The sequence below is a fragment of the Arachis hypogaea genome, chromosome 14, assembly GCF_003086295.3.
Source record: "Arachis hypogaea cultivar Tifrunner chromosome 14, arahy.Tifrunner.gnm2.J5K5, whole genome shotgun sequence".
Lineage (NCBI taxonomy): Eukaryota > Viridiplantae > Streptophyta > Magnoliopsida > Fabales > Fabaceae > Arachis > Arachis hypogaea.
The window spans coordinates 103,508,090-103,532,597 of record NC_092049.1 but is presented as its reverse complement, the minus strand read 5'-3'; the positions used below and the strand labels follow the sequence as shown (position 1 = coordinate 103,532,597).

Sequence of the window (24,508 nt, the reverse complement as noted above, 5' to 3'; positions counted from 1 at the left end):
TTGTGTTCTTACCAGAGTTTGATCATGTTCAATAATTTTACTATTTTGTATTCTTAAAATATGTGACTTATATACTTATATATAAGTTAAAAATTAAAAAAAAAGTTGTTTACTAAAAATATAAAATTTTAAAATTTTTAATTACATTAAATATATGAAATATTATTTTTATAATTAATTTTATATAAAATTTCTATAAAAAGGTCTAGTTTTTTATTTTATTAATTTAAAAAAGAAAATTCAGCACACCAAAAAAAATCATAAAATCCTATGTAAAAAAGTTACATAAACCAACAAAAAAGTTTTATATAAAAGATTATATAAGATAAATGATTGTTCATATATTTTTATTTAACAACTTACATTTTTTTAAATAAACGATTTCGATCCATCTAAACTTGTTTTGTTTGTACTACTAAAATTCTGATAGGGCTAAAAAATATCATCAATATCAATATCACCCTATAACTTTTCCATCACTTGTCACTTGCTTTCTCTTCAATTCACTTTTTTTGTTTTGTTCCACTAACTAACAATACACTTACATATTTGTGATCATGTGAGTGAGATTATAAAATAATTAATGCATTCATGCGCCAGTCTCTCAACCTGTTCACTCTTTTAGATATATTAATTTGCGTTTTTATAATAATATCATCAATTATATCATTACCGTCATCTTTTTTATTGTTATTAGAATTTGATCATATTTAATGGCTCCACTGTTTATATATCCTTAAAATATATGACTTATATATAAGTTAATAATTAAAAAAAAGGTTATTTACTAAAAATATAAAATTTTAAAATTTTAAAATTTTTAATTACATTAAATATATAAAATATTAGTTTTATAATTAATTTTACATTGTTAACAAGTATTCTACTTAATATATAATAACAATATAAACCATTAATTTTGGTTAGAACGATTTTAATTAAATTTTATCTATATATTATTTATCTACTTGAGTACATATATCAAATTAAAGTACCTGTATTTTATACACATACCATTTCATTTTTTTAGATATATTAACTTACATGGTTATAATAATGTCATTAATTACATCATCATCATCATTAACTCTTGTGTTCTTACCAGAGTTTGATCATGTTTAATGACTCTACTATTTTTGTATTCTTAAAATATGTGACTTATATATAAGTTAAAAATTAAAAAAAAAAAAGCCGTTTACTAAAAATATAAAATTTTAAAACTTCACTACAAAAAAAAAGAGTTTAAAATGGCATTGACATTACGGCGGTTTTAAAGAACCGCCATAATACCCGGTTATTATGGCATTATTAGTTGCTGCCATAATTAACTTTGTATTTTGGTGGCGGTTCAGGTGATTATGGCGGTTTTGAACCGTCATTTTCACACATATATAAAACAAAAGCATTGCAACCCTAGCTTCATTAAACGAAACACAGTAACGGCGCTCTCGATCTCCCTTTTCTCTCCTTCGTCTCCTCCGTGTAAAGAAGCTCTCCGACAACGCCGTTGTTCCCTCTCTGGCTTCTCCTCTCTCCGCCAGTTACCATTTCTCTGATCTAGGTACCTCTCCCTCTCAAGTTATTGATTTGTTTCTCTGCAGCTCCCTCTCAAATTCTTTAGAGAAGGCGAAATCGAAACTGAAATTTTTGGTTTCTTCGATCAAGGCATGAGTCAGTCATAGATCTCTACACTGCACACCCAGTTTCCTTTCTCCATTTCTCTCATCCTTCACCTCCATGCAACCTAACTCAGTCCAGATCCACTAGTGCAACTTTTCTTCTTCTTCTTCTTTTCGTTTGAATTTTCACTGTGTTGCGCAGTTTTTGCAATCGTCGTCGTTTTCACCGATATCTTGTGTCGGTTAATCATTGTCATTTTTTAAAATCCCTAATTATTTAAAATTGTAATTTAAAATCCCTAATTATTTGAAGTTTCGTCAAATCCTGATTTTCCAATTTCCATGCTAGTTATTTATTCACAACAATTAATAATTATTAATTAATTAATTATTGTCACTGTTTGACCTCTCTTTTTTGTTTGTTTGTAGAAAATCAAAAACATGGTACCAGAGAGGCCGTGAAAGCTAGATAGTCAGATCGCTCAAGTCACTGTTTGACCTCTCTTTTTTGGGGATTTTTGTTTCTCTGCAGCTCCGCAATCAGGTCTTGTGTTGAAGCATTCTATTGACGTTTGATAGGTATTAAAAGTAAACTACATTTAAAAGTATAATTTCTTCACATACTCTTCTTTTGTTTCTGCTGTTTGATAATGGTATTAATAATAATTATATCTCTTCCTTGTTCTCGTTCATTTATGCCTTGAAGTTTGAATATGTAGCCGTTAGATGTTATATAATTTTCAGCTTCTGAATATTTTGATTCAATTTTCAAGTTATATACTGTTTGAATGGGATTGGATTTAATTTTGCATGCAATTTCGGTTGAAGTATAAAAATTGCAAACATGTTATCGGATGGTAGTGTAAAATTCACAGTCCCTGCATAGTAATTAAGCTCATATTATCTTTTCTGAGAAGGAATTAGAAAATGACTAATTTTATTTGTTTGTTTGTCTTTTCCTTAGTATTTAAGTAACTACTGCATTTTTTGTTCTGTATCTAAATGCATCTGTTAGGATAAGAGAGATTATCATTTTTTTACTTTGAGTTGATTTGAAATGAATTTCACTATGCCCCATAATCTTTTATTTTTTTTAATCCTTTTTGAATTTTATGGCATTTGTGGCAAGTGTAAATTGATCCACCTATATATATATATATATATATATATATATATATATAGTGATTGATTGAGCTGTTCACAATATGTATACTCTAGACTCTGTTGTTTACTAGGATTTTGATATGACTAATTATATGACTAATTTTGTATTGATATCAGGTGCAAGCATTTGAAATTGAATTAAAAGGGGTATGGAAGAATTTCTTAATCACATTTATCTTCAATTTTATAAAACTAATTATAGCTTTATCTCTCTGTAATCTTCTTTCTTCCTGTTCCGTGGGTTTTCTTCTTCATAGGTCGTTAGTCTCGAAGACTGGAGGGGGGCTTCAGTGATTCCCAGATCTGGAAACTTATTCTCTTTTGAATTCTGGTCGCTTAGGGTAATATTTTCAATCTGATTCTACTTTCATCAATATATTTCCGTTAATTCCATATTCAACTTTGTTTTTACAATTCATTTGCTATGTGATAATTGAATTGCTGGTTTTCTATGCTGTTAATGCTTTCTTATTGTTTCTCGTGTGAAGGTTTCTTCTTTTAGTGTAAAATAGAAGATAATTGGCTAATATTAATTCAAATATAAAGTAAAAACAAAGAAAAACTACTAGTCTAGTCATCCAAAAATTTTTTTATGTGACTTACTCTTTTTTCCTTTTGCTATTGCTTCTAATAATTCGTGGACTGTGGTTCTGGAAAATAAAAACTTGATAATTGGTATTGCTGGTTTTCACTTCTTTTTGTTAATGTTCTAGTCCTAGATCATTGTGTACATTTTGAAAGATTGGTTACTGCTGCACGGCATGTACCTGTCAACTAATACTATGCAGAATTGTATAAATGATTGTATTGCCTCACACAATTTCATTGTACAACTAATTATGAAGAGTCTAATTATTTAGCTATAACCTAATTAATTATATACTACCTACAATGATAGCTTTTTTGTGGATTGCAGCTATTTTGTTCTTTATTTTCTCTGCATATTCTGTAAAAAAATTGTAAACTTAGATTCCTCTCTTTTTCCATAAAAAATCCCAAGAAAGTGATATGAAATAACCCACACTTTGGTATTTAAACCTAAGTGGTCCCTCAAATTGGCTGACCGCAAGCTTCTTGAATAATATTGTTGGTGATTATATTAAATTACTTGAAGAGAATTTGTGTGTAGTTAATGATAATATTTTATGGTTCTGTTGAATGGTCACTTTGGTCCTGATTAGTGCTTAGTCCTAAAACTTTTAAATCGTGAGGTAACTCTTAATTTAAATTTTGGTGGTTTGGAGTGGGATTATGTTTTCTTTCTTTTTTTTTTTCAATGTTTATGAATCGATTTTTCTCATAATTTGAAGATTTATGTACTAACAACTGATAAACAAAGACTTGAGACTAAAATAATCAATTTACAGACCAATTTAGGATTTTTTTTTTTGGTTCAAAATTGATTTCTATTTAATTGTGATGTTTTTGTCAAATTTCTTGAAAAATTAAGAACTTTTTGTCCTTCAAATGCCTTGATCCGCATAATAGTTTAAGTACTCCTTATGTACGGTCTGAAGGTGCAGATGCTTTGTAAAGGCTGTGCTTTACATCAAATTTGGAAGACTTCCATCAGGCTGATTTTATCATAGAAGCCATTGTGGAATCTGAAGATATAAAGAAAAGATTATTACTTCCATTAGAAAAGATTGCCAAGAGTTCTGCAATTTTCGCGTCCAACACAAGTTCCATTTCCATAACTCGCCTAGCAGCTGCAACTAGCAGGCCACATCAGGTTACTTTTCTGGTGTTGTATTTTATCATTTTAGAATGGGGATGTATTTACCACATTGGATGCATGCAAGATACATAAGAGTGTTCTTTCCATACTAGAGAATCCTTCACTCTGTGGAAATATAATTTTATGTGTAACAGAGTAAAATAACTCATTTGACTATCATCATGCATAGGCATCAGATGCAGCATCAGTGGAGTTATATTCATGATAGTATTATTGTATTTTATTTCGCATTAAAGTGCTAGCTCATATACAATTGTTAGTTTTAACTTTAAGGGAAAAAAAATTAGTTCTAGATAGATCAAAGCTTTTTTTTAAAGTTCTGTCATTATTCTTTCAAGTAATTAGTGTATGTTCACCATATTAATATAGGTAGCTTTTCACATGATTATTGGTTTAGACATTTCGCCATATTAATTTACACATTGCAATTGCAAGAGGAGAAATAGAAGAATTTACAAATTCATTTAAGAGGAGAAATTGAAGAATTTACATTTTCATTTTAGAGTAAATGCTATGCCATATTATTGTGAAAAATTTTGACAAAATTCATTTTTTCCCAAACAATTTTTTTTAGTAAGTATATATATATATATATATATATATATATATAGTGGTTAATTTTAATATACACTTAATATTTTTATATCTTTTTGACAAAATAAATTTGACCAAAAATATTAAGTGTACACTAAAATTAATTACCATATATTTAGTAAGTTATTTTAGCCGACACATATACTTTATTAGTGCATTTGAGTCTTTTTCTGTTTTATTATTACTATTTATTATTATTATTATTTGTAGCTGTTTGTCATTATTGAAGATATGTATCAAGGTGCATAATTGGTCTTGGAGTTATATAAGAGTGTGTCCTTTAATTTCTTATTCATATTAGGGATGGAATATAGCTCTATTTGTAATGTATACGTATGTGATGTTATCCAAATCATGTAAATATATATAGGTGGGGCCTATATCTATTTGTATGTCGCTGGATTGTAATCAAGCATGAAATGTAAAACTAATTAGTTAGTTAATATAATACACGTTTTATATGAATTTTTTTTATAAATTATAATTTGAGAATAATATATTTGCTCTATTTATTTTTTGTTTCTTTTTATCTTGTAGAAAAAAATTAATTTGCATATATACAACTATTTCAGAAGGAAAAGTTCACAAAGCCACTGTTACAGCAACAAAATCATCATTTGAAAGAGGTAATTATAATTTCTTTAAGTATTTGTTTGATATCTAATTTGTATATACAATAATTTCTTTTTATAGTAGCGCTTACTGATATATACTAGTTAGTTGCCTAGTTAATATGTGAGAGAGAGAGAGAGAGAGAGATTTTTAATGAATAGATTTTTTAAAATTCTTCTTTGTAGTCCCTCTTAGTCATGTCAATCGATAAGTCATGGATTGGAAAACCACGAAACACGCACGAGTATAAAGATGGTTTAAACAAGTTTTTGGATTTCGCTTTTGAGCATCGATCTCTCAGGGGTTGTCAGATTAAATGCCCTTGTCCGGTGTGTGGTTTTGGCAAGTGGCAAACAAGAGAGAAAGTTTTTGAACATTTAATAGTCAAGCCATTTCCAGAAAACTACAAAGTTTGGTATTGGCATGGTGAAGAAGCAGTTGGAGTTGGGTCACAAGCTCATCAAACTAGTCAAATTGTACAAGATGATTCGACATCTCAACATCCAATGGTAACAATGCTCAATGACGCGTTTGGAGTTGCTGGACCTGACTTGATTGAAGATGGAGATGGAGATGAAGACAACATAGAAGATGCAGAAAATGAAGAGTACAATGGAGAAAATGTAGAATTTTACAAGTTGTTGAAAGATGGTAGTGAACAATTGTATGAAGGGTGCACAAAGTATTCAAAATTGTCTTTCTTGATTAGTCTGTATCACATAAAGTGCTTATACAGAATAAGCGACAAAGCCATGACCGAAATTCTTAAGTTAATAAAAGATGCTTTTGGAAATGCGAAGATTTCAAATACATTCTATGAGGCCAAGAAAACCATAAACAAACTAGGGCTTAATTATACCAAGATACCTGCTTGCCCTAATGATTGCATGTTATATTGGGGGGAGGATGAAGATTTGCAAGAATGCAAAAGATGCAAGACATCTAAATTTGTGGTGAGAAATTGATATGATTTTTTTTACTCCCTAGATGATCTCTGATATATTATTGAAAAGTAAACATAATGGATTGTTTTACAAATGTAACCTTACTTTATGTATTAGAGATTTAGAGCATCAATTTATGTATTAGAGATTTAGAGCATCAATTAAAGACTGAATTTCTGAATGATTGGACTGGCCTTGTATTTTAAATGTTTTCAAGTGGTTAGTTGGCTCTATAATTTTAAATTGGTTTCATTATTGTATCAATGCTATGTAATTAGACATGATAAATATATATATCAATATATGCCATTTTCTTGCATTTCTTGTGCTCATAATAGTTATATTTTTGTTGTAGGGATTGGATCAGGAGAGTGAGATTCCATCACCAAAAGAGTTAGGAAGTAGGTCTTCTGGAGCAAGCAATAAGGAAGCATGACCTTACTTGATATGTTAAGACATATATTAAGAATTATATGTTAAGACGTAATTGAAAAATGTTACTTTGATACTTTGTTTTTGGATTATGACATTTCAATTATGACTTGGATTATGACTTTGGGATCATGTATGAATTAAAAATCATCTATTGATGTTTGATTTATAATTATGCCTTTTGGTTATTACGAGATTTTTAAGTGAGTTTCGAAAATATCACTTTAAATTGGTAGTTTCAATCTTATTTTAAAAAGCATAAAATTGTCATCATAATTAGGTACAAACGGCGGTTAGAAACCCCCATTTTAAATGAAAACAATGCCATTATACGCTGGTAAAAATGGCGGTTCAAAACTGCCATTTTAAACACAAGATGCCATTATAATCTGGTAAAAATGGCGATTATAATGGTAAAAACGGCGGTTAAAAACCGCAATTTTAAACAGAAATGATGCCACAACATCCTGGGAAAAACGGCGGTTATAGCCGCCATTTTAAACAATTTAGAAACTGCCATTTTATACGGAAATAATGGCGGTTAAAAACCACCATTTTAACCCTCAGAGAACCGCCGTATTATCCTCAGGTAATTGTGGCGGTTTTCTAAAAACCGCCGTAATAACCAGAATGGCGCCCAGAATAACGGCGTTTTTTTGGGGCGCCAGTTTCGGTAATAATGGCGGTTCAAACCGCCATAATTCCCCAAAATAACCGCCGTTTTAACCCCTTTTTTTTGTAGTGTTTTAATTACATTAAATATATGAAATATTATTTTTATAATTAATTTTATATAAAATTTATATAAAAGGGTCTAGTTTTTTATTTTATTAATTTAAAAAAGAAAATTCAGCACACAAAAAAAAATCATAAAATCCTATGTAAAAAAGTTACATAAACCAACAAAAAAGTTTTATATAAAAGATTATATAAGATAAATGATTGTTCATATATTTTTTTTCAAAAGTAAAAAGATATTCATTAAACTAGCAAAATGAATACAAAGAGTTATTCGGTCCTATCTTGGACATTAAAAGTCAATTTTTGAATTGGGGGCCTCCCAAAAAATCTTTATAACTAAGGAAAGATTTTAATAAAATACTTGAAGAGAAAGAAAGGAAATAAGAAAGAGAAGAAAGAAAGGAAAATCCACGCTAAATCCTTGTTCTTGTTTGGACCTCCAGTGACAACTTCATGGCTTGTTCGAGGACTCGTTGAGGAGAAACAATATTGTTCTCAAAGATCTTTAAGTTCCTGGCTCTCCAGTTCACCCAGCACAAAACTGCTGCGAGCACCACATTCTTAATCCCCTGTGTCGTTTGGTTCGACTGGTGTACCACATGGGACCACCACTTCCAGAACGGCTGAGTTCCTAATGCTTGGCCTAAGTGGCTAACCAGTGAAAGCTGCCATGTTTGGTTTGCGAGGTGGCACTGGATTAAGCAATGATTGACTGATTCTCCCTCTTCCTCACACCTAGGGCAGACATTTGGAATGCTGTGGAATCTTTGATTCAGTCTTCCTCTCACAGCAATTCCATCATGGCAAGCTTTCCAAATAAAAAATTTTATTTTTGGGGCGCATCGCAGGCTCCAAAGGGCTTTCCACATCTTCTATCTCTGCACACTTCTGGTAATGGCTCCATGGGTGGGTGAAAAATGTAGTACACAATTTTGTAGCCCGTGGCTACTGAGTATATCCCGAATGCTTCTCTGGCCCAGGTTAGTCTATCCTCTCCTTATTCGATTTCTGTCTGTAATATTCTAATTGCAATATCTGGATCAAAGTTTGCTGTTATTGTGTGTTCATCCCATTGCCTGTTGTTGTTAATGAGTTGATTGACCCATTCTAGTTGAGTATTAGGGATCTGATTTTGTATAATAGAAATAGGTAATGAATTTTTGATCCAAGGGTCTTCAAGAATTCGCACTGAGTTCCCCCGACCAATTTTCCATAGCAAATCTTTCTCCAAAACCTTCTTCCCTTCAAGTAGGCTCCTCCAAGCCCAGGATGAATTGTGACCTGTCTCAGCTTTCAAGAAAATATAATACCTAAAATATCTTCCTTTGTAAAGCTTACTGACTAGTGAATCAGGTTTAGTGGCTATTCTCCATCCTTGTTTGGCTAGCATGGCTAAATTAAATGCTTTTAAATCCTTAAATCCCAGACCTCCTTGGTTCTTCTCTCTACTAATAACATCCCATTTAATCCACCACTGTTTTCTTTCTGAACCCTTTTGCCCCCACCAAAAATTTATTATCTTCCTTTGAACTTCCTCTAATAAGGAATCATGTAATCTGAAACAACTCAAAGTATAAAGTGGAACAGCTGTTGCTACTGCCTTGACAAGTACTTCTCTTCTGCTTATCGAGAGCAATGATCTTTTCCAGTTTTGCAATCTTTTTTCTACTTTATCTTTGATATAGTTGAAGGTGCTCTTCTTAGACCGTTGTATAACCGCAAGCAATCCCAAATATTTGTCTTAGACACCAACATGGGGAATATCCATTCTCTGCGCTAGATCGTCTCTGACTTGCGGGGGTGTTTTTGCTGAAAAAACAGGATGATTTATTAAGATTTATTTGCTGTCCACTTAGCTCATTGTAATTTTGTAGCACTTGAATCAGATTTTGGCATGCATTTTCGTTTGCTTTGCAAAATAGAATCGAGTCGTCCGCGAATAACAGGTGGCTGATTGCCGGGCATCTACTGTTAATCCTCAATCCTGAGATTTCTAATCTCTGTTCTCCTCTGTGGAGCAGATAGGAGAGCCCTTCTGCACAAATAAGAAAAAGATAGGGAGAAAGAGGGTCGCCTTGTCGCAACCCCCTGCATGGTTTGAAAAAACCATGTGGTTGACCATCCACAGTAACAGAGTAGGATACAGTAGTTACACACTTCTTCATCCACCTAATCCACTGATTGTAGAAACCCAACTTATTCATTACTTCCCAAATAAAGAACCACTCTACCCTATCATACGCTTTGCTCATATCAATCTTCAAAGCTACTTTATAATCACCGCCTCTCTTATTTTTTAAAAAATACATCAGCTCATGAGCAATTAGGGTATTATCACTAATTAGTCGACCTTTAACAAAAGCATTTTGATTTTCACTAATCACCCTGTTTAAAACTCCTTGCATACGGTGAACCAGTACTTTCGAAATAATTTTATAAAAAATACTGCTCAAACTGATTGGTTTAATCTGTGACATAGTGTCTGCATGTGAAATCTTAGGAATTAAACAGATATGGGTATGATTGAAACTCCTTAACATTATCCCACCACAAAAGAAACTTGAAACCGCATCTACCACATCTTTTTTTATGATATTCCAAAAGAACTGGAAGAATTTACCTGTGAAACCATCATCACCCGGGGCTGAAAAAGGGTTGATTGAGAAGGTAGCTTTCTTGATTTCCTCTTCTGTGACCCTCTTTGTAAGCCTCCTGTGAGTCCCCTCATCCACTATCCTTCCCATCTCCTCCAATTCCTCTGTAGCCCTTCTTGGATTAGAAGTGGAGAAAAGCTCACTGAAGTATACTTGAGCAATATGTGCCATGCCTTCCGGATCAGCTTTGTAGGAACCTGAGTTGTCTCGGAGTCTATGTATCTTATTTTTTCGGTTTCTGTTCTGAAATTTTGCATCAAAAATTTTGTATTCTGGTCCCCCCATTGTAGCCATTGTACCCTAGATTTCTCCTTCCAGTATCTCTCCTCTAGTTTGTAGGTATCTGTTAATTCGGCCTCTAAAAGTTGAATTCTCCTCTTCTCTGCCGACTCCCCTTTAGCCTTCTCCACTTCCAGCTGTTCTCTTATCTCAGTAATTCTTTTTTGTGAATTGTGGTTATTACTCCGCTGCCACTCAACAAGCAAATGTCTGCATTTTTTTAGTTTGCAACTTAACTTATACATTGGTAAGCCATCTGTTTGCAGCTACCATGCTTCCTTTACAATCCTTATAACTTCTTTCTACTCGCACCACCTTTCTTGAAAATGAAACCTTCTTTTAGCTCTTCTCTCTTCGCTGTCTGACTGAAGCAAAAGAGGGCGGTGGTCTGATCCTGTATCTTCTAGATGGGTGATTTGTGCATTTGGGTAGTCTAGTCTCATCTGAGTTGAAGTTAAGCATCTATTTAATCTTTCTCGAATAAGTTCTCCATCATATTGCTTATTGCTCCAAGTGAATTTGCTCCCCACATATCCTAAATTCACCAAATTTCCACCACTAATAAAATTGTTAAACGCCTCAATAGAAGATGCCGATTTCATTCTCCCCCCCCCCTCTCTTTTTCATGATGAGCTATTATTGCATTAAAGTCACCTATGACCATGAAATAAGGACTTCCTCTTCTGACCTTCTCCATAATCACTTCGTACTGAGCAGTCCTACGATTATCATCACTGTGAAGGTGAACTGAAGCCACTTCCCATTATTTTTTAAGTGACCGGTCAGTCCATAGAAAATGAATTAGGAATTTTTCACTGTGCTGAACCACGATATCTGCTTCATTTTTCCAAGCCAATGCTAATCCCCTGCAGTGCCTCTGGGATTCACACAAAAAAACTTCTGAAAGCCCACCTTCTTACACTTTTCTGTGACCGTCGAGGCAATATTTTTTGTCTCACATAAGAACATTACCTCGGGAGAATGGGATTTGCGAATCCCTTGCATGCTGTGAACTGTCAGGGGATTTCCCATACCCCGACAGTTCCGCATCATCATCTTGATAGGTCTTCGGGCGCCTTTTGTTGGGTGGCACCCTCCCCATTGGCAGCATCTTTTGATTCCTCCTGGCACACTTTCTTCTTGCTTTCACTCCCTTTATACTCCTGATTTCTTCGCTTCTTGCCTGTGACATTTATCAGCTGCTTTCTTGCTAATTGTTTCAGCTTAGTCTTTCTCATGCTTGGCTGTTCGCTTTGATTGCTACCTTCACAGAATTCCCAATTTTCCATCCCTTCCAAGCCTTCGACTGCTCCTCCGTCAATCCTCTTTTTTTGGCAGTGATTCCCTGCACTACTGTTTTCATCCGAGATTTCTAGCACGGCTCCACTTTGGGTGGCTTTTTCCTTGTTTTGGTTTGAGCCCTCTTTGATGTCATCCTCAGCCTTTTTACCTCTGATCTCATCCATTGATAATTCTGTCATCTCCTTAAGTAGGCTCACTGGGGTGGGTAGTTTCTCCTTCCTTTGACTCCTTTCATCAGCTGAGAAGGTTTTAGAATTATCATTTTCTTTTGAACCTTGCTCTCTCCTACCAACCTGTTCTGATTTTAGCCACTCCCCCGACCTTCTTCTCCCACATCTCCCCGTAAGGAATTGTTCAACTGTTTTCTGCAGTTCCTTGTTTCATGTCCCAAGTATCTGCAATAATTGCAAAAAGTTCCAATACGTTCGTATTTGAGTGCCACCTCAATGACTTTGTTATTGGGGCCTACTATTTGTGTGAGACGCCGCAGCGGTTTTGTTATATCAAGATTGATCCTTGCTTTAACAATTCAGTTTTCTCTACCTCTAACTTGGAAAAGGTTTACATCCAATACTTCTCCCATTGCACTCCTAATTTTTCTACCCAATTCTCTTGTTTTGTAGTGTTCTGGCAACCCCCAAAATTGTATCCATATTGGCACATAAGTGAAATCAGCATCTGTTATTGGATCATGCACATTCCACCTTTTAAGATTTAGAATGAAGTTTTTGAATAACCATGGAGCCCCTCTCTCTATTCGTGTTACATCCATCTCGTCATCAAAGTAAAATTGAAAGAGATTACCTCCATGATCCGTCACTCTAAATCCTTTAGGATGCCTCCAGATTGCTTGTAGTGCCACCTCCACTGTGCCTCCTGAAAACAGCCGGTCTGCAAGTAATCTCCCAATTAAACTCTTCTCGCACCTACTTATCCCATCTTGGATGTCTTCGCCTCCTACTGTTATGATGATCTCTTCTTCCTCTAGGAACTTCCGTTGTCGTTCTCCATTTGGGGCAGCATTGGCTACCATGCTGTGTTAACCTCCTTTGTCACAGAGTTGTCGTGGACACGTTGACTTTGAAAAATAAGGATTGCTAATGATAAACCCTAGCAGAGAAAACCCTGAGGCACACGAAAAAACCCTAAGGCACTTTTTTACAAATAAATTTTATTTAACAACTTACATTTTTTTAAATAAACAATTTCGATCCCATCTAAACTTATTTTATTTGCACTACTAAAATTCTGATAGTGCTAAAAAATATCATCAATATCAATATCACTTTATAACTTTTCCATCACTTGTCACTTGCTTTCTCTTCAATTCACTTTTTTTTTTTGTTTTGTTCCACTAACTAACAATACACTTACATGTTTGTGATCATGTGAGTGAGATTATAAAATAATTAATGCATTCATGCGCCAGTCCCTTAACCTGTTCACTCTTTTAGATATATTAATTTGCGTTTTTGTAATAATATCATCAATTATATCATCATCATTATCTCCTTTATTGTTATTAAAGTTTGATTATATTCAATGGCTCCACTGTTTATATATCCTTAAAATATATGACTTATATATAAGTTAATAATTTAAAAAATAAAAAGAAAAGGTTATTTTCTAAAAATATGAAAATTTAAAATTTTAAAATTTTTAATTACATTAAATATATGAAATATTAGTTTTATAATTAATTTTACATTTTTTTTTATCAAAGATATGAGACTCGAACTCGCAACTTCTTAATTGAGTATGAGGAGACTATGCCATTTGAGCTATTACTCATTGGCATAATTAATTTTACATTGTTAGCAAGTATTCTACATAATATATAATAACAATGTAAACCATTAATTTTGGTTAGAATGATTTTAATTCTAACTAAATTCTATATATTAATTTATCTCCTTGAGTACATATATCAAATTAAAGTACATGTATTTTATAGAAATATCTGTTCACTCTTTTAGATACATTAACTTACATTATTTTAATAATGTCATTAATCACATCATCATCATCGTTAGCTCTTGTGTTCTTATCAGAATTTGATCATGTTCAATGACTCTACTATTTCGTTATTCTTAAAATATGTGACTTATATATAAGTTAAAAATTAAAAAAAAGTTATTTACTAAAAATATGAGATTTTAAAATTTTTAATTACATTAAATATATGAAATATTATTTTTATAATTAATTTATATAAAGTTTCTACAAAAGGGTCTAGTTTTTTATTTTATTATTTTAAAAAAGAAAATTCACCACCACGAAAAACAATCATAAAATTCTATGTAAAAAGTTACATAAACCAACAAAAAAGTTTTATATAAAAGATTATATAAAATAAATGATTATTCAGATATTTTTATTTAACAACTTACAATTTTTTTAATAAACGATTTCGATCTCACCTAGACTTGTTTCGTTTACACTAGTGAAATTTTAAGAGGGTCAAAAAATATCATAAATATCAGTATCACCTTATAACTTTGCTATCACTTGCCACTTGTTTTCTCTTTAATTCACTTCCCATGTTTTGTTCCACTAGCTAACAATACACTTACCTATATGTGATGTGAGTGAGATCATAAAATAATTAATGCATTCATACCTCAATCCCTTAACTTGTGTACTCTTTTAGATACATTAACTTGCGTTATTATAATAATGTCATCAATTACATTATCATTATTTTCTCAATTTTTATTAGAGTTTGACTATGTTTAATGACTTCTCTGTATCCTTAAAATATGTGGCTTTATATATAAGTTAAAAAAAATTATAAAAAAGATTATTTATTAAAAATATAATATTTTAAAATTTTTAATTATATTAAATATATGAAATATTATTTTTATAATTAATTTTACATTGTTAGCAACTATTCTACTTAATATATAATAACAACGTAAACAATTAATTTTGGTTAGAACGATTCTAATTCTAATCAACTTCCATCTTTGTATTAATTTATCTACTTGAGTACATATATAAAATTAAAGCACATGTATTTTATAAACATATATGTTCACTTTTTGATACATTAAGCTGTTATAATAATGTCATCAATTACATCATCATCATCATCTGTGTTTTTATCAGAATTTGATCATATTTAATGGCTCCTATTCTGTATTCTTAAAATATGTGACTTATATATAAGTTAAAAATTTTAAAAAAGAAAGATTGTTTACTAAAAATATGAGATTTTAAAATTTTTAATTACATTATGTAACACCCTAGACAAAATCTTATCTTTGAGGATTTTGAATAGGGTATCATTCTTTAGGGAAGCAAGCTATCCCTTAATCATTGTGTAAGAAAAAAAAGAAATACGCATGATAATTTGGATAAAATAAATAAGCGATTAAAAGACGGAATTAGACACACATAAGCAGATTCGAGCAAACAAACAAAATAACAAGGTTTCCATGAGTACGGTTCTTAACAATACAGATGCTTAACAAAAATATATATAACAAAAACCCGACGCGTCCTAACTAAGTTTATCGAGAAACTCCCATCCTTCGTCGGACCCTTCATTCATCAATGAATCGGGGTACCGGCAATTCTCTTTCAACACTTTTTGGCAGAGTGAAGATCCGGTTTTACTGTGTGGGGGTGAACTAAGATCTGATAGGATGCTGAAGTGGGAGAATAAAGAACGTACTCCACCTTTGGACTTTCGCTAAAGGTTAATTTCTCCTCTGGGTCCTCCATCATTAGGGCTGTTGGAATCCTTTTTCTCTATCTTAGAATTGATTCGAGGTAGACCACCTCAGGTGACCGTTTCTTGGGTGCTAAAGTGTTCATATCTAGAAAGGTTATCACAGGCAGTTGCGGGTCTTCTCCTACAAAATCTCGACCTAAGTAGATATTTTGGAGCATGGTAGTAGTGGTCGTAACTACCCCACGTGCTTTGAGGGATCATACTCAGAAGTCGTCACCCTCAGGAGGTGCTTCGTCGTCTCTATCCACTGTGTCATGCTCCTCTTGGAGATAGTATGGCCGAATGGGAAAGAGAAAGGGTGAGAACTTAAAAATTTCAGTAGAGTGCTATGTGACACCTCCATATCTATCTATCCACAGTCTACTTATAGCATTTTAAAAATATGGCATGGTATGCATATATAAAGAAAAATAATAACATAATCAACATTGACAAGCCAAACAGAAGAATCATAGCTTATAGACGCTCAACATAATAACTTAAGATGAATGCAACTTCGAAATTAATAACACAAGCAAAATTTTCCTTTATACTTTTTCCTTTATACTTTTTCCTTTCTGAACTTGTAGATTTGATGAAAGGTATTGAGCTCAAACTAGTATAAAAGATGAGAGTCTCCTTTCCTTACCGAAGGTTCTTATCCCAAGTATTTTGGCAATCACCTTCCCTTATCGAAGGATCATCTCGATCGATCAACTTCTCTTACTGAAGGATCATATCGATATCTTGTCTTTGGGGTCACCTTTCCTAAAGATTATTCCCTCAGTTCAATTTATAAATATAGTTGTTTAGATATACACAAGAAGAAAATCATGCAAGAAGATAGACACATATAACGACAAAAGGGACATGTGAAATAATGATTCCATATTCATGATACTATAGTTATATGGCACAGGATAGCCATGTACTCTCTAATTAAACAGATATTAATAACATAATAACATAAGCTAAAGGATCATGTAGTATCATATTTTTAATGCACATAATAAAAATAGGGCATATTAAATAATCGAACAAAGTTTATAAAAAGACATGTACTCTTGACTTAAATTGTTATAAGGTAGTAGTAACAATTATAGGAATAGCATTCATCACAAAACTACAAAAGTATGCATGCACTCTTGATAAAAAAAAGTTTTAAACAATGATGGGTTTGCGTATGGGAGAAACTTTGATGATGGACATGATGCATGCGTGTAAAGAAAAGGAAAAGGAAAAATAATGCCATAAAATGCATAATGATAACAGTATAAGAGCATCACATAGCAGCAATATAAATGATAATTAATAAAATAGAACATAACACATGCCAAGCATAAAATTAAACAAACATAATTCCTTATTTTTTTTCTAATGCCTCTTTATTGACTATGAGATTGACTCTTGTGTTTGTACACAGAATATTTTTTGTAGAAAGAGGAGAGATGATTAGTATTTGAGAGGGGTGATCTTCTACCTATTGGTGTACTCCTATTTATATACTTCTAATGATAGGTGTGACTGGAGTATTTTAAATTCAAAAGAAGGGCAGTTGTTAGATTCCTATCCGTAATTTAAAATTCTAAGCCTATCTTTTTTAAATTTTACATTTAATTTTCCAGAAAGGGTGAAGGGCGGTTGTTACATTACCACCCATGTAAGAAAAAAATTTGTCCCCAAATTCCACGTCTTGAATTGATCGATGAGGGTCATTAGATAGCTTAGGTGTTTTGTTGGAAAATCTCTCCTATTGGGAAGGAAAGAAAATCTCCTCAATGATTGTTACCTGTAAACAAGTTCGAAAATTTCAGTTTTATATCCGCTTCTATTTCCCATGTGTAGCCTCTGAGTTGCCATTACCCCTTGCCACTTTTACCAACTGTATCGTCTAGTTCCTTAGTTGCTTCACGCTTTTGTCTACGATCTCCACGGCTGGTAGATCAAAAGTTAGGTCATCCTTAAGTGCTACATCCTCTTATCGCAATACATGGCTTGGATCGTGCTGGTATTTTCGGAGTTGAGACACGTTGAACACGTTGTGTAATCATGACATATTTGGAGGTAGGACAATCTGATATGCCGACTTCCCTATACGTCAAAGGATTTGAAATGGACCTAGGTACCATAGGCTTAATTTTTTCACTTAAGAGACCTTCTTACCCCGGTGGTGGGGGTGATTTTTAGGAACACGTGATCACCCTCTTGATACTCGAGAGGCTTCCTTCGTTTATCTACATACTCTTTTGTTGACTTTGGGCGGTACGTATTCTTTCCCTTATCTTCTTGATATCCTTTGTGGTTTGTCTTATTAATTTTGCTCTTAAGTATTCACTTTTTTCTAGTCCATACAAACATAAAGGAGATTGGCATTTTCGCCCGTAATGGGCTTCATATGGTGCCATCCCGATGCTAGCATGATAACTATTGTTATAAGCAAACTAGATCTGTGGTAGGTGACCTTTTCACTTCTCCGGTCTGTTTTAGGACACAAGCTCTTAACATCTCTTCCAATGCCTGGATGGTCCTTTCTGTTTGTCCATCCGTTTGGGGGTGATATGATGTGCTTAAGCACAGTCTTGTCCCGAACACCTTCTGTAATGCATTCTAAAACCTAGATGTGAACCTTGGATCTCTTTCTGAGACTATGATGGATGGCACCCCATGAAAACTTACAATCTCTTTGATATATAGCATGGCTAGTTTTTCCAATGAGTCGATCGCCTTGACTGGTGGAAAATGGGCAGTCTTTGTTAGCCGGTCCATAATAACCCAAATGGCATAACGTCCGGCTTGAGTACGAGGCAGTCCTATGACGAAGTCCATCGATATGCCCTCCCACTTCTACTCTGGAATGCCAAGGGGTTGCAATACTCTTAGAGGTTTCTGGTGCTCAATTTTTACCTTCTGACAAACCAGACATTTATTTACTACTATAGCCAAATCCTTCTTCATCCCTAGTAACCAGAATATCTTTTTCAAATCATGGTACATTTTTGTCATGCCAGGATGGATGGTAAAATCTCCTTTATGGCCTTCTTCCACAATCTTCTCCTGATGGTAGCCTTCCTTTAGGACACAGATTCGACCTTGGTATCTCCACATATCGTCTTCTCCTTTGGCGAAGCCTTTCAACTTCCATTCCTTGACAAGGTGTAGGGTTTTTTGAAAGCCTGGGTCGGAGTCCTGCGCTTTGGCTATTTGTTCCTTGAATTGACTTGTCATTGTCAGGTGGCTCAAGTGTATGCCTCTTGGGGGGAAGGTGACTTGTAAGTTCATGTCTTTGAAGTTCTTTACTAACTCTGCCTCTTTTATCACCAACCATGATGCCTTGAGCACTTTTCGGCTCAGGGCGTCGGCCACCATGTTCCCTTTTCCCATGTGATAGTCTAGGACAAAGTCATAGTCTTTAAGAAACTCTATCCATCTCCTTTGCCGAATTTTGAGTTCCTTCTGGTCGAACAAATACTTTAAATTTTTATGGTCAGAGAAAACCTGGAACCCAACCCCATACAAGTGGTGCCTCCATGTCTTCAGTGCAAATACTACCATAGCTAGCTCAAGGTTGTGGGTTGGATAGTTGAATTCATGGGTCTTTAGTTGCCTTGACGCATATGCCACTACCTTCTTGTCTTACATTAAAATGCAACCCAGTCCTTGTCTCGAGGCATCAAAATAAACCTCAAAAACTACATCAGGGTTAGGTAAGACTAGCACTAGGGCAGTTGATGAGCGGATATTTTATACGCTTTTTGGGGATAATTTCATATAGTTTTGAGTATGTTTTAGTTAGTTTTTAGTCTATTTCTATTAGTTTTTAGGAAAAATTCATATTTCTGGACTTTACTATGAGTTGTGTGTTTTTCTGTAATTTCAGGTATTTTTCTGGCTGAAATTAAAGGAGCTGAGCAAAAATCCGATTCAGGCTGAAAAAGGACTGCTGATGCTGTTGGATTCTGACCTCCCTGCACTCAAAGTGGATTTTCTGGAGCTACAGAACTCGAAATGGCGTGATTTCAATTGCGTTGGAAAGTAGACATCCAGGGCTTTCCAGCAATATATAATAGTTCATACTTTGCACAAGGATAGATGACGTAAACTAGCGTTCAACGCCAGTCCCTTGCCCAATTCTGGCGTCCAGTGCCAGAAAAGGATCAAAAGCTGGAGTTGAACGCCCAAACTGGCATAAAAACTGGCGTTCAACTCCACAAATGGCCTCTGCACGTGAACTGCTTAAGTCTCAGCCCCAGCACACACCAAGTGGGCCCCAGCACACAGAAGTGGGCCCCAGAAGTGAATTTCTGCATCATCCATCATAGTTTATCCAATTTTTGTAAACCTAGGCTACTAGTTTAGTATTTAAACAACTTTTAGAGACTTATTTTGTATCTCATGACATTTCAGATCTAAACTTTGTATTCTCTGACGGCATGAGTCTCTAAACCCCATTGTTGGGGGTGAGGAGCTCTGCTGTGTCTCGATGAATTAATGCAAGTATTTCTGTTTTCCATTCAAACACGCTTGTTCCTATCTAAGATGTTCATTCGCGCTTAACTGTGATGAAGGTGATGATCTGTGACATTCATCACCTTCCTCAAACCACGAACGTGTGCCTGACAACCACCTCCGTTCTATATCCGATTGAATGAGTATCTCTTAGATTCCTTAATCAGAATCTCCGTGGTATAAGCTAGAACTGATGGCGGCATTCATGAGAATCCGGAAAGTCTAAACCTTGTCTGTGGTATTCCGAGTAGGATTCAAGGATTGAATGACTGTGACGAGCTTCAAACTCCTGAAGGCTGGGCGTTAGTGACAGACGCAAAAGGATAGTAAATCCTATTCCAACCGGATCGAGAACCAACCGGTGATTAGCCGTGCTGTGACAGAGCGCATGAGCATAGTTTTCACTGGAAGGATGGAAGGTAGCCATTGACAACGGTGATCCACCAACACACAGCTTGCCATAGGAGGACGTGCGTGCGTGAACAAGAAGACAGAAGAAAGCAGAGATTCAGAAGACAAAGCATCTCCAAAAACTCCAACATATTCTCCACTACTGCATAACAAGTAACCTTTAATCCATGCTCTATTGTTTATTTGCAATTCAACTGATAAACATAATTGACTTCCTGACTAAGATTTACAAGGTAACCATAGATTGCTTCAAACCAACAATCTCCGTGGGATTCGACCCTTACTCACGTGAGGTATTACTTGGACGACCCAGTGCACTTGCTGGTCAGTGGTACGAGTTGTGAAAAGTGTGATTCACAATTTGTGCACCAAGTTTTTGGTGCCGTTGCCGGGGATTGTTCATGTTTGAACAACTGACGGATTATTTTGTTGCTTAGATTAGGAAAAAAATCTTTCATTTTGGTTTAGAGTCTTTTATTATTTATCCCTTGTTAAAATACTTTAAACTTATAGCTCAGTTATTTAGAACGTGGTGTTTATGTTCTTGGTAATTGGCTATCATATTTTTTAAAACCTTTTTCAAAATTAATTTTTCTATTAAATCCTGTGCCAAACTTTAAGTTTGGTGTTTTCTTGTTGATTTCCCTTTGGTTTTCGAAAATTTTGGTTTGATTTTCTAAAAATTTTAAGTTTGGTGTTCTTTCTTCATGTTCTTGTGTTCTTGTGAGTCTTCAAAGTGTTCTTGAGTTTTCCTTGTGTCTTGATCTTAAAATTTTTAAGTTTGGTGTTCCTTGGTGTTTTCCCTCCAAAATTTTCAAAAACAAGGAGCATTAGATCTAAAAAATTTTAAATCTTGTACTATCTTATTGTTTTTCTCTCTCCTCACTAAATTCAAAAATATCTTTTCAAAATATCTTTTCTAACTTCCTAACTTCTTATCTTTTCAAAATTTGTTTCAACTAACTAACTAACTTTTTGTTTGTTTCTTAACTCTTTCAAAACTACCTAACTAACTCTCTCTCTCTCTAATTTTCGAAAATCTTCACCTATTTTTATTTATTTTATTTTAATTTATTTTACTTTCGAAAAAAAAATTTTAACTTCAAAATTCAAATTCTTTTTAGTTATTTTATTTTATTTAAGTATTTACTTCCTATAAAATAAAATAAATAAAAAGGTAAATCAGTCCAAGTTATATCCATATATCCATCATGGACATAAGTGGAGATGGACAGTCCAGGAGGACTTTGGGGTCATATTCTAACCCCTCTACTGCTTCATATGGGAGTAGCATCTGCATACCCTCCATTGGAGTTAGTAGCTTTGAGTTGAATCCTCAGCTCATTATCATGGTGCAGCAAAGTTGTCAGTATTCCGGTCTTCCACAGGAAGAACCTACAGAGTTTCTGGCACAATTTTTACAAATTGCTGACACAGTACATGATAAGGAAATAGATCAGGATGTCTACAGACTATTACTGTTTCCATTTGCTGTAAAAGATCAAGCTAAGAGGTGGTTAAATAACCAACCTAAGGCCAGCATAAGAACATGGAAACAGCTGACAGAAAAATTCCTGAATCAGTATTTTCCCCCAAAAAGGATGACACAACTAAGGCTGGACATCCAAGGCTTTAAACAAGGAGATAATGAATCTCTTTATGATGCCTGGGAGAGATACAGAGAGATGCTACAAAAATGCCCCTCTGAAATGTTTTCAGAGTGGGTTCAGTTAGACATCTTCTACTATGGGCTTGCAGAAGGAGCTCAGATGTCTCTAGATTACTTAGCTGGTGGATCTATCCATATGAGAAAGACAATTGAAGAGGCTCAAGAGCTCATTGATACAGTTGCCAGGAATCAGCATCTGTATCTAAGCAGCAACCCTTCCATGAATGAAGAGGTTAAAACAGTAACTGCTGAATTCAGTACTGTAAAACAAGCTGCTGAATTCAATCAGCAATTGGATTTTCTAACAAAGCAGCTAGCTGAATTCAAGGACAGGCTACAAGAGACAAGGATAGCTAATATACAGATGGACGAACAGTTTAAGCAAACAAAGCAGCAGCTATCAAGGCAAATAGCAGAAGAATGCCAAGCAGTTCAATTAAGAAGTGGGAAAACATTAAATACCCCACCTCAAGGGATCAAAAATTCAAGAAATGAGCAACCCACCAAAGATTCACCTGAGGACAGTAAGAGCCCAGGGAAAAATAATTCTGGCACTAAAACGCCAGAAAATGGGTGGAAGGCTGGCGCTGAACGCCCAGACCATGCCCAAAACTGGTGTTCAGCGCCAGAAACAAGGCAGGATTGGCGTTCAACGCCAGAAATGGGCAAGAATCTGGCGTTGAACGCCCAAATGGGGCAGAATCCAGCGTTGAACGCCCAAAATGGGCACATTTCTGGCGTTCAGGCGCCAGGAACAGACAGTGAGCTGGCGTCTAACGTCACTCCAGCTTCTGGCTCTGGCACTCAATTGCCAGTGAGGGATCAGACACACACAAGTGCTAATAACAACCCCTCTAAAAAGGCTTCTTTAACCACTAAGGTTGAGGAATATAAAGCCAAGATACCTTATCCTCAAAAACTCCGGAAAGAGGAGCAGGATAAGCAATTTGCTCGCTTTGCAGATTATCTAAGGACTCTTGAAATGAAGATTCCATTTGCAGAGGCACTTGAGCAAATACCTTCTTATGCCAAGTTCATGAAAGAGATCTTGAGTCATAAAAAGGAGTGGAGAGAAACAGAAAGAGTTCTCCTCACTGAAGAATGCAGTGCAGTCATTCTGAAAAGCTTTCCTGAAAAGCTTAAAGACCCTGGGAGTTTTCTGATACCATGCATATTAGAAGGTGATTGCACCAAGACAGCTTTATGCGATCTTGGGGCAAGCATCAACCTGATACCTGCATCCACCATCAGGAAGCTTGGCTTAACTGAAGAAGTTAAACCAACCCGGATATGTCTCCAACTTGCTGATGGTTCCACTAAATACCCATCAGGCGTGATTGAGGACATGATTGTCAGAGTTGGGCCATTCGCCTTTCCCACTGACTTTGTTGTGCTGGAAATGGAGGAGCACAAGCGTGCCACTCTCATTCTAGGAAGACCCTTCCTAGCAACTGGACGATCCCTCATTGACGTTCAACAGGGGGAAATAACTCTGAGAGTCAATGATGATGAGTTTAAGTTGAACACTGTCAAAGCCATGCAGCATCCAGACACATCAACAGACTGCATGAAAGTTGATCTCATTGACTCTTTGGTAGAAGAGATCAACATGGCTGAGAGTCTCGAATCAGAGTTGGAAGACATCTTTAAAGATGTTCAGCCTGAATTGGAGGATTCAGAGGACATAAAAGAGCCTCTGAACTTTCTTCTGAAAAAGGAAAAACCTCATAAACCCGAGCTCAAGCCACTACCACCATCCTTGAAATATGCATTTCTGGGAGAAGGTGACACTTTTCCAGTGATCATAAGCTCTGCTTTAAATTCACAGGAAGAGGAAGCACTTATTCAAGTGCTAAGGACACACAAGGCAGCTCTTGGGTGGTCCATAGGTGACCTTAAGGGCATAAGCCCAGCTAGATGTATGCACAAAATCCTATTGGAGGATAATGCCAAACCAGTGGTTCAACCACAGAGGCGGCTAAATCCAGCCATGAAGGAAGTGGTGCAGAAAGAGGTCACCAAATTACTAGAGGCTGGGATTATTTATCCCATTTCTGATAGCCCCTGGGTGAGCCCTGTTCAAGTCGTCCCAAAGAAGGGAGGCATGACAGTGATTCATAATGAA

At 34.8% G+C, this 24,508-nt stretch overlaps 2 protein-coding genes across 9 annotated transcripts; one reads left to right on the top strand and one right to left on the bottom strand.

Moving 5' to 3' along the window:
• The first annotated feature begins 1,272 nt into the window (after positions 1–1,272).
• LOC112743609 (uncharacterized) lies at positions 1,273–7,278 on the top strand. Of its 8 annotated transcripts, none has more exons than XM_025792885.3 (8): positions 1,420–1,561; positions 2,049–2,198; positions 2,901–2,930; positions 3,041–3,124; positions 4,307–4,515; positions 5,688–5,741; positions 5,913–6,680; positions 7,027–7,278. In XM_025792885.3, exons 7-8 carry the CDS (start codon positions 5,925–5,927, stop codon positions 7,105–7,107), a joined length of 837 nt encoding a protein of 278 aa, XP_025648670.1. In that variant the 5' UTR covers positions 1,420–1,561; positions 2,049–2,198; positions 2,901–2,930; positions 3,041–3,124; positions 4,307–4,515; positions 5,688–5,741; positions 5,913–5,924; the 3' UTR covers positions 7,108–7,278. The 8 variants fall into 8 exon arrangements, 4 of the variants coding, with proteins under 4 accessions (XP_025648670.1, XP_072070476.1, XP_072070474.1 ...); XM_072214375.1 differs by having other exon boundaries at positions 5,653–5,741; XM_072214373.1 differs by having other exon boundaries at positions 4,301–4,515.
• Positions 7,279–12,433: 5,155 nt separating this feature from the next.
• LOC112742846 (uncharacterized) lies at positions 12,434–13,112 on the bottom strand. Its single transcript, XM_025792085.1, has 2 exons — positions 12,623–13,112; positions 12,434–12,474 (listed from the first exon to the last, which is right to left on the bottom strand). Exons 1-2 carry the CDS (start codon positions 13,110–13,112, stop codon positions 12,434–12,436), a joined length of 531 nt encoding a protein of 176 aa, XP_025647870.1.
• Between the last annotated feature and the right edge of the window lie 11,396 nt (positions 13,113–24,508).

Excerpts from the sequence above, each read along its gene's own strand:
- LOC112743609 (XM_025792885.3), top strand. The coding sequence starts at position 5,925 with ATGTCAATCGATAAGTCATGGATTGGAAAACCACGAAACACGCACGAG. Across the intron at positions 6,681-7,026 it reads GCAAGACATCTAAATTTGTG|GGATTGGATCAGGAGAGTGA; the intron begins GTGAGAAATTGA and ends TTTTTGTTGTAG.
- LOC112742846 (XM_025792085.1), bottom strand. The coding sequence starts at position 13,112 with ATGGTAGCCAATGCTGCCCCAAATGGAGAACGACAACGGAAGTTCCTA. Across the intron at positions 12,475-12,622 it reads AAACCTTTTCCAAGTTAGAG|ATACTTGGGACATGAAACAA; the intron begins GTAGAGAAAACT and ends CAATTATTGCAG.